The sequence below is a fragment of the Malus domestica genome, chromosome 09 (assembly GCF_042453785.1).
Source record: "Malus domestica chromosome 09, GDT2T_hap1".
NCBI classification, from domain to species: domain Eukaryota; kingdom Viridiplantae; phylum Streptophyta; class Magnoliopsida; order Rosales; family Rosaceae; genus Malus; species Malus domestica.
This window is the reverse complement of record NC_091669.1, coordinates 11952254-11962345: the sequence shown is the minus strand read 5'-3', so window position 1 is coordinate 11962345 and position 10092 is coordinate 11952254. Positions and strand designations below refer to the sequence as shown.

Below are 10092 nucleotides of genomic sequence, written 5' to 3'. Positions count from 1 at the left end.
TTATTAACAAGTTTCATCACTGATTAACTAAGCACTGCAGTTACCTGAGTAAAATTTACAATATAAAGTCAGAGAGAGATGCATCCATGAAGCTTTACATCCCTTATATGCATTTAAGGTTGAATTTGAACATCCTGATTCTATCGTATAATCGCACCGTACCTTCTTCGGCTATTGTCTACTATGATTTATGAACATGAAATAACAGCATCTGAAGTGTCCAGAGCTGAGTGTGAGCAGAGACTGAAGCCGAAACCTTCTTCCCTCTGCTTCCCCAAACTCTGCTTTCAGGATTTGTCCCAAAATGAATATCAGAAGAGTTAAAGGACTTCGTCCTCTTCACCCCATGATTCTACATTTCCTAACAAACTTGTTTGAACAATTTACATGCTTGTTCCACAAGCCTCGTACCCCTGGAAACCCAATCTCGAGCCATGGCTTCGCTGGGCCACTGAAGTGTATAACGGAAGCAGCTTCCAATATGTGTTCGGGAACCTCTGGGGATCGAGAACCTAACCCAGCCACATGCCACAGTGGGTCAATAGGATGCACATGACCCTCAAATGCAATTAAGGCAGGCGGAACTATTCCTGGATGCCACAATGTCAACCCAGACTTCTGGTTCTGCGAAGTGCACATAAGATATTAGTATCATGGTATCAAGTCTCTAAGAGTCCAGAAATATGAATGTTTTCTTATTTACAAGGAGTTTCAAGTCACAAAATACTGGCTAATGTGAGAATATACTTACAAGTTGTAGCCATTGATGGTATGTTTCTGAAATATTGGTCCGCCGCCAAGCTGCAAGATCAAAGACATTCATGCCATACAGCCACGCACAACGATCATGATCGAAGTTGGATGAAATGATAGGGTGTGAAAAATTGAAGTAGTCATTGTAAGTTCTTCCCGGGCAACAGTTGTCACCGCACCATGAGTTTACAACTGCACCAACAACATTTCCATTGAGATCCAGTTCCCACAAAGAAGATAGATCCTGCTGTACAACAATATCATCGTCCAAGAACACTATCTTGTTGAGATCTGGAAAAAGCTGCGTGTCCAATGAAAATTAAATGATATCGTTACAAACTCATATTCAACATCATCCATTCATTAGGGAATATCGGTGAAAGAAATAGAGCAATTACCTTGGGGATATAAATTCGAAGAAGGTTCATAAGGGAAAGGCAGCTGGGGCTCAGAGCTTCCAAGAATCTTTTATGTTCTCCATCAGACTCAAAGTCGTCATCTTTCAAATTTCTATAGTAATGTCTCCAAATCTGGCGGTGGATCTCTAGCATCTCCTTGACTCCAACATTTACTTCCTGAGACCAGTCGTATTGGTGTAACCCTTTAACTTCCACCACTGCTGATTGAAAAGAATTAATTGCAAACCATGCATGCATAGGAGTATAAGTTTTCTTGTCAGTCACTATGTGGAAAATCAATTTTTCAGGGTTGGCTGATTTTTGGACCGTGGATGAGATAACGACAGAAGCTGCGAGGACATTATCAGTTAGAAGAACAAGGTGGTGAAAGGAGGGATCAGAAAGTCGAGAAACATATTCAGGTGGAGGTAAACGAGATCGAGCTATTGCATTTACAGCATATTCTTCAGCTAATTTGAGGCAAAGACAATGTATGCTCTTAGGCACACCATGTGAGGCTAAGTGCCAGTAAACCGATTCCCGCTGTCTGGCTGATTGAACCTTGTGTTCCATTCTTGATAGCTGCATTAAGCAACAAGCTATTCTTCAGTTAATTAATTAGTATATTATTATCAACAGATATTCAAACTGATAGCAAGTCATAAACAACTAATTACTATGGATCAATAAGAAACTTCACCCTTTTATATTCTTGAATTTACGACTCAATTTCAGAATTTTAACATATATTATCTGCTAGTTATCACAAGTTTTATCTCAAATTTTTCCAAAGGAAAATTTACAGTAGCGCTGACGAATACATATCTTAACTCTCCACTAGAACTTTACTTCAAGACAAATTTTGAACTGGAAAAAGCTCATTTGTCCAACTAATTGCAGCTAGCAACAAGTGGCCAAAGTTAACACAGCAATTTAATTGCAAAACTTTACAGCCATTCAAAGTTCTTGTGGTCCAAAGGCTGGCACATTCAAATCAAAGGTAGGTTCCTACTAAGAACTAGAAAGTAGAACGTGAAGTAATCTAAGTGAAAGACGCTTAACTACGAGATTCTGCATAAAAACAACATAACACGGAAGAAAATTGGCACGGATAGTGATGGGACAACAATCTTCAATCTACTGTCATCAGAAAAGGACACCTTGAGCAAAAATAATGGACTACAAATGTATATTCTACCCACTACTGCTAGAGAAATATTGTATTTGTTTGAACAAACAACCAAGGAACTCTGTAGGTAGAGAAATGGAAATTGTTTTGAATTGAAACTGGAAGCAGGTAGCTGACTAGCTTAGGTTCCTAAAACATTGGCTGCACTGGTTTTGGACCATCTCTTTTTCATTCATATTAATCAATGAGTTTACATCTGTCATCATCCTCCTTTTTTCCTTAACCTACAAATGCCAAAGAAGTTCACTACTTGGACAAGGAGTCTTCTTAATACAATTATTTTGTAATAATGCAAACAAATTAAATTAATTATTGCAATAATAGAAACAAATTAAATTAGATTTGTTGAGAGTTGACCCGACCGAGGTACAAGACAAATACTATTACGTCAATAATCCCAAAAGGGTGGGTGGAAGTTAGGGTTTTGGATCAATTTACCAACCCGAAATTGTGGACTAGACAATAGACATTGCATCACCCTACCAGAAAACACACAAAAGTAATAAAGGAAAAGGAAACAAAACTAACCGCTAGCTATTGAGTGAGTATAGTAAAAAGTTAAAAACGAGTGAGTTTTTACCATGGCCTTTGTTTTGAAAGCGAATGCTTTGATATCTTGTTGCTTCAACGTCATCTCCTGGACCAGTTGGTTAAACGACTCGATCCCTTGCTCATTATTGTTTACGTTACCATCCTTTGCTTCCAGCAGTGCTCTTGTCAACTCCTCTCTGAGCTTCATTAGCATTAAACCACATCAAAACAATACCTATTAGATGATTAAATGAGCATGATAAACATTGACAGAGCCAGAATTTAATAACAATGGTGTCACAATGTTGGCCAAAAAAAAACTTCATTGGATCATTTTGTTGAGCTTCTGGTGGGTATCTGCCAACTTATGCTGAGTTTTGTCAATTTTTGCTTATGACTATCAAGTGAGGCTTTTTACCAAACACTTGTTGCGCACCATAAGGTCACACACAAGAAATAAAATAAGAACGACATAGGAAAGAAAGAAGAAAATTTACAATAACCATACGGGGGGTTGTACAAAAGAAGTAGCAGTTTGTAATTCATCGTTTTGACTCTTTTTTTTTTTCAGTTTGCCGCAATTTGTGTATAAGTCATATACAAATATACAGATAAATATACATTGAGGTTATGAGCAACCAATGATCCTATGTTGACTCTGCCACTGATGATAATTGTTTTTAATTTATTTCGGAAAAGAAGATTATTCTACCCTAATTATGAGGATGTGGGTTCAAAATACGACATACTAGCCAAGTAACCTAATCCACGTCTGTAACATGACAACTGTCTGATCGCACTAAACCGTGTTGATGTGAACATGAAAAGGCTAAAAACAAAGAGGGTAATGCCAGTTGATTCCACTCAAGCTAAATGAAGGTTTCTTTGGCTGACAATTACGTTTTATGGACGTAGTGGAAGCAGCCACAGTTATGGTTCTGGAAATAGGGAAGAGATCCTCCACGGATCTCTCCCACTAAAGCCACCCAATCCATTAATCCGAACCATTGAAATTTGATTCAACATATATAATTATTATAATTTTTAAGGAAGCCTCCTATTTGTAGCCGTTTGATCAAAATTCAATGGTCCGGATTAATGAATTTGGTGGAAGAGATCCACCCTGGAAATAGACGTTTTTGGGCAAATTATTGTATTTCTTGTTGGCTTTTATTTTAATATTTCTAAAGATCAAGTTGACGAGAATAATATGAGTGCAATACCCCACGCGTCTACAAAAGCAACTGACGGGGAGTGAAGGCAAATACCGACACTCCCTCAAATGCGCTTATCCATTGACTGTGCTTTCTATTTTCCTAGTACAAAATTGCCATCACTAACTACATCATTTACCAGAAATACCATTTATCAATTACGAAAAATCAAGCCAAATATAGAAATATTCTTATCATCTAAATTAAAATATTTTTCTAAATTTGACCTTAATAAAGTTGAATAGTCAAATCTAGTCTATTATGCTCCACATAAGAGTGCACCAAACACAATTCTAATCAACTGGCTTAACTTATGTCAATCATAGTTTATCATGTTAACTATAATAAGTGTATTTAGAAATGATTTTAAAATAACTAAATCATCTTTACTTAAAAGTGTGAGATATGTTTGATTTTCGTTAAAGGCGAAGTTGAACCACATTATTATAATAAGCTCATTGTAAGGCTTAGCCTACTCTCACACCCCCTTAAGTGTAGATACTATCGTTTTTTTTTTTTTGAACAAATCAATATTATCTACACTAAGGGGAGGGGGTGTCGCCTTTGGCGAGAGTTGAACCTAAAACCTCTCATTAATCAGTGAGGAGGAATACCACTAGACCGTAGTACTAGTGGCAAGTGTAGATACTATCGTTTGTTTAAAAGAAATAAATAACTGAAAGTGTTTTTGATGAAAATATTTTTGGAACCCCTTATTAAAAAAGTGAGTTAATTCTATAAACAAAAAATATTTTAAGCGCTTCATACAAGAAGCTCGTAATGGTTTATCCAAAATTCAATTATTTTAAAAGCATTTTCAAAACAAAAATCTTTTACTTTATATATATATATATATATAAATGGTAACATCGTCAATAAAGTAGTGTAGTGGGGGAGCACTTACTAATGATTCGTCACTCCCGCTGAAAAACCTCCAACCTACGCAGTCTGCAGCATTTGCCAAAGCCAAACACAACAAACCAAAGAAATAAAAATAGTAAGTAATAAATCTGAATTTTCAGCAGAGCAGAATTCAAGGTACATTCAAAGCATTAGTATTCAGAAACAACAAAGCTAGCAAGAAATTCCGCTTCAGAAATCAGAGTTTATGCTTAGAATTCATAACGCAAGGTACAACAGCCGACAGCCGGATTGTTACATAATTGCGATTACGCACGCAGCGACAAAATCCAAACGTACAACCACGTCACAGCAACCCCAAAATCCTCTTCAGATAATTCTAAAATATTTCAATTAATTTATCATTTTTACCTAAATACTTTAAGAAATTAAAATAAATAAAATAAAAGAGCGAGAGAGAGAAAGAGAGAGAGAGAGAGAGAGAGAGAGTTACCGAGAGTGGAAGAGCAAGCAGTGGTAGATTCAAGGACAATGAACGCAATTCTAACGAAAAGGAAGGGCAAAACTAACGCGAGCACCAGCAACAACGGCAAGACCGTCCGGCCGGAAATCCTCCGAGTCGCCGCCGTCGAAGGAGATCCCTTCCCGGCGCCGGCGCTGGATATCGTCAGCCTCTTTATCCCCGTCGTGGATATATAAAACTTCATCTTCCCCCACAACAGCAACTCCGCCTCCGCAGCAGCTTCATATCAATGCGACGGCGATGATCGGCCCGCTAGAGAGCGAAGAGCAGCTGCCCGAGATCACCCAGAGATCACTGGAGCTCCGGCGAGATCTGACGGGAGATCGAAAATTCGAAATGTGAGTGGGATTCGATGTTCGGAATTGGGAGGAGGAGGAGGAGGTCACGGGCTCTATTTGTGGAACGAAAGCCAGAGAGAGAGAGAATCGACTCAATAATCAGATCAGGAAATTTAGAGAGAGAGAGAGAGAGGAAAAGCCAAAAGCAGAACCGCGTTGAAACCCGCGGGAAAGAGTAAGGGAATTTTATAGGGTATTATTTTGGGAGAGACGAGAGAGAGAGAGAGTGTAGTGTACGAGCCAATTAGTTAGTTAACTAATAGTTTGTCGGATCAGGATTGTCTCCTTAGCAAAATGTGAGGATCCTCTTGATCTAACTTATTAGGCCGTTGAAATTTTATCTAATAATTACAATTATTGTAATTTTTAGATAAACTCTCTGTTTGAAATCATTGGATAAAATTTCAACGGTCCGATAAATTTGATTAGGAGGATCCTCACCCTTTGCTAGAGGATCTGATCCTAGTTTGTGGACGTCGGATTAAGGGTTAATTAAGGATTTGGCCTTGGCTTTTCGCTAATGGCACCGACAAATTGTGTGTTCCCTCGCTTTTGTTTTGTGATGGGCTTACGCTATGGGCTTCTTATGGGCCAAGCCCATGGGTCAGTCACTGTAGCTCTGTTTTTGTGCCTGCAGTTCTTCTTACCCGTCCATCATGGTAAATTTCTTCTTTTTCTTTTACTGTTGACATTTTGTTAACTTTTTGGGTGTATAAAAAAAATATTTTTAGTAAAATAGTTAAAATATTTACATCTGATTTCTCTGCTCCAATCTTAGTTTTTTATTTATTTTAACAAACGATATTATCTATACTAAAGGATATGAATGGGGATGGACTTATCCTCATAATTGAGTAGCAATAATGTGGTTCAAACTCGCATTTAGCGATAATCGAACCTAAGATCTCTCTCACTTACAAGTAAAGAGGAATCTCACTAGACCGTATACTAAGAGCCAATTTGGGATTGTTGCGCTTTTTTAATAAATTGTTTCTGCTGTGCTTTAAAAATAATCAGCTGCAAAATAAAGAAGTTGAGCATTTGATAAATTGTATGGTTAAAAGTGTTTTGAGTATGAAAGTAATGTAAAAACAGTGTCTGAAAGGATAAATAATGTCATTGTTTAAAATTAATGAGCTTATTACAGGAATTAAATCTATTCTAAAAGCTCAACTCTGTTTTTTTTACTACTTAACTTTAAAGTGAAGTAATTTTTTGTGAAAAAAAAAAAGCAATAACAAACTGAGCCTAAGCGAATACTCTAAACTTGTTTGTTTAAAAAAGAATACTTACACGATCAAGTCATTAGTGTTATGAAATGACGTTGGGTTGCATCCCTTTTTATCGGAAAATGATCCTCGCCGGATCCTTTCCTTGGGAATCCGGAGAATTTCGTGATTGGGATCGTTCATTGTATATCGTGCAATCAGTTTTCGTTAGGTACTATTTATATTTAATTTTAAAATGATTTCTAACCACACAATATACAATAGACAGTCTCGATCACGGGATCCTTGGAATCCTGGATCCTTTGCCCTTTTTATCACCAATTAATGGCAAGTGTTCAGGAGCTAAGCATCATCAAACTGTGGAGATATTTTTTGGTATGGAAAAACATTGACATTAGAGTAGCCATCAAACTGTTGTATCTGACATTAATTATTTTGAGAGACTATTCCTAATTTAATCCCCAAACAGTGGAGATATTTTTTTTTCGAGTCCCCAGTATTCGGTATTTCACATATCATAATACAAATATATATTTTTATGTCTCTTTTTATTTTACAACATGTAGAATGCTACCGGACACTTGAAAATAATTATCCAAACAGTGACATGAATTGATGAATGAAAACTCTAGAGTAGCTGTAATTTCTGTGACTTAATTAATTAAATGATAAAATGACTCATTTAAAATTGTTTTTAAAATGATTGAACCAAAAGTGCTTTTGGGTTTCAAGCACTTGAGGTGCTTCATGCAAACACCATCAATTATGTACTTCTTGCAAAAATGACTATAAGTACTTTTTTCAATATCCATTTGCATTTTTACTAAAGATTGATTTCAAATTTAAAACATTTTTATCATATTAAAAATACTTCGTAACGAGACGTAAAAATATCGGTGTGCTCCTTATTTTCCATATTTATGCATGATAGTGACTAAAAATAGAATAATAATCCATTAAAGCAATGCAACCCACCATCACATGTAGAAATATGTTGACAAGTTAGCTTGAGAACAAAACGTATGATATGACACAAAGCAGTATTCATAATTAAATTGACGACGATCGATATCCACTAAGGATTCGCGGTTAAGATTTATGCTCATATATTCAATTGAAGATCAATTAACGTATTACTGATATTTTACTTTATTTGTGGAGATTTTAAATTTGATTTTCATGCATAACAATATTTGTAGGGATTTTAAATTCGATTTTCATGAATAATAAATACAATATAAAATATAAAATAAAATAAAAATTTTAATTTTAATTCTTAAATAAAATGAAGTTTAGATAATTTCTCGTGCAAGACTCAAAATTGAGTTTGGTCTCTTAGTTGTATATAAATGCCAGCATTTAGATTCCATGTCTTTTTTTATTTTTTTTTATTTTATATTTTTTTTATAATTTCATGATTTCTTTAAATACACTAATTTATTATAATATATTTCCATACAGATATTTAAGTATACAAACTCATTATAATATAATTCAGTACAAACATTTTGATGCAAATATTTAGGTATACTAATTCCTTATGATATATTTCGGTACAAACATTTCGGTTAAAAAAGTTAATTTATTTATATATATATTTTTTGAATTCTTTATTTATATATTTTGGTACATTCATTTTTGTACACATACAAGTTGACACACCCTAACCCGAAATATCCACTAGGACTTCGAATTGAGCTGTGTTGGCCAACACTTAGAAGGTGACGAAACCATAAAGTGTAGGGCTGGGTTCGGTTCAAAACGGTTCAGTTCGGTTCGGTTTAATTTTTTTCAGTTCGGTTTCGGGTTTTTTTCAGTTTTTTTTTAATTAAAAAAAAACGATGTAAATGGAAGGAACCTGCCTAATGCCTATCAACCTCCCAATTCTCATATATCAGCAAATACATAAACATATATTCTTCAAGGAAATGTACATCGCCAGGATTCAAAATTCTAAAACTTTAAAATTTGCAAAATCATGAAATAATTCAACAAATTAACTGATCGATGCAGATCGAAACAAAAACAAAGCAAATGGGTTCGTCTAAATGCCATAATTAGACTCCAATATCGCATGCCCACATTCAAATTCAAAGTCAAGTCCACAATAGATCTAGAAAATTCCAAAACATATTCAGAGAAAAATACAAAATTTTCCACCTTAAATTACATAAATTTCAAATGGGTAACCATAAAATTAAAAACCCATAAACTGAAAAATAAATAAAACCAACAAACGAAGATCGGAGATTGACGGCTTCGGTTCAGAGCCACCATGTCGTCTCTTCTTCTCTTGCGGGGGTAAAACTGAAGATGAGGAAGGAGAGAGAGAGAGAGAGAGAGAGACTGATGAAGCAAAGGTAGAGCCAAGGTAAAACTGAAGATGAGGAAGGGGGAGAGAGAGAGAGAGAGAGAGAGGAAGCAGCAGAAGGGGAGAGAGAGAGTGTGTGTGTTTGAGAAAAGGTGAAAAATGAAATGGGAGTAAGCAACGGCTAGGGTTTGTAAACTTAAGAAATTTTATAAATCATTAAATGTTAGAAACCTATAAATAACTTACTGGTACAATTATAATAACACAAAGATTACGGTCCAATTGGCTTAAAGTAACAATCCCAGCCTGGAGGTCAGGTGTTCAAACCTTGACGCCAACATATTTTTTAGGAATTTATATATGGTTTTTTTTTTGTTCGGTTCGGTCTGGTTCGGTTTTCGGACCTTAAAAACCGAAACCGAACTGGTAGATTCGGTTTAGCAGTTTCGGTTCGATTTTTTTCAGCTTTAGTTCGGTTTGGTTTTCAGTTTTTTTTCAGTTTTCGGTTTTTTGAACCCACCCCTAATAAAGTGTAGTGATGTGGAAAATGTGAATAAATTTAAACCTAAAAGTGCCTAAATACAAGAGTGCGCTGTGAGTGGGAATGAACCAATTTCACATGAATGTTAAAGCATAAGTAAAATACAGATATGATAAGATTTATACCCTCAAAGGTAGCCACCTATACTGAGATTTGTCAAGAATCCTCGTCGATACAAAAGTTCAGCAGCTAAATCCTGGAGGG

At 35.6% G+C, this 10092-nt stretch overlaps 1 protein-coding gene across 3 annotated transcripts; it reads right to left on the bottom strand.

Annotated features, from left to right (window-relative positions):
• LOC103429252 (probable galacturonosyltransferase 15) lies at positions 1 to 6256 on the bottom strand. 3 transcript variants are annotated; one of them, XM_008367398.4, is made up of 6 exons: positions 5440 to 6256; positions 4990 to 5033; positions 2921 to 3073; positions 1152 to 1733; positions 752 to 1054; positions 1 to 624 (listed from the first exon to the last, which is right to left on the bottom strand). In XM_008367398.4, exons 1-6 carry the CDS (start codon positions 5651 to 5653, stop codon positions 340 to 342), a joined length of 1581 nt encoding a protein of 526 aa, XP_008365620.1. In that variant the 5' UTR covers positions 5654 to 6256; the 3' UTR covers positions 1 to 339. The 3 variants fall into 3 exon arrangements, with proteins under 3 accessions (XP_008365620.1, XP_070661623.1, XP_028964011.1); XM_070805522.1 differs by having other exon boundaries at positions 2921 to 4622; positions 4735 to 5033; positions 5440 to 5873; XM_029108178.2 differs by lacking the exon at positions 5440 to 6256 and having other exon boundaries at positions 2921 to 3068; positions 4990 to 5028.
• Between the last annotated feature and the right edge of the window lie 3836 nt (positions 6257 to 10092).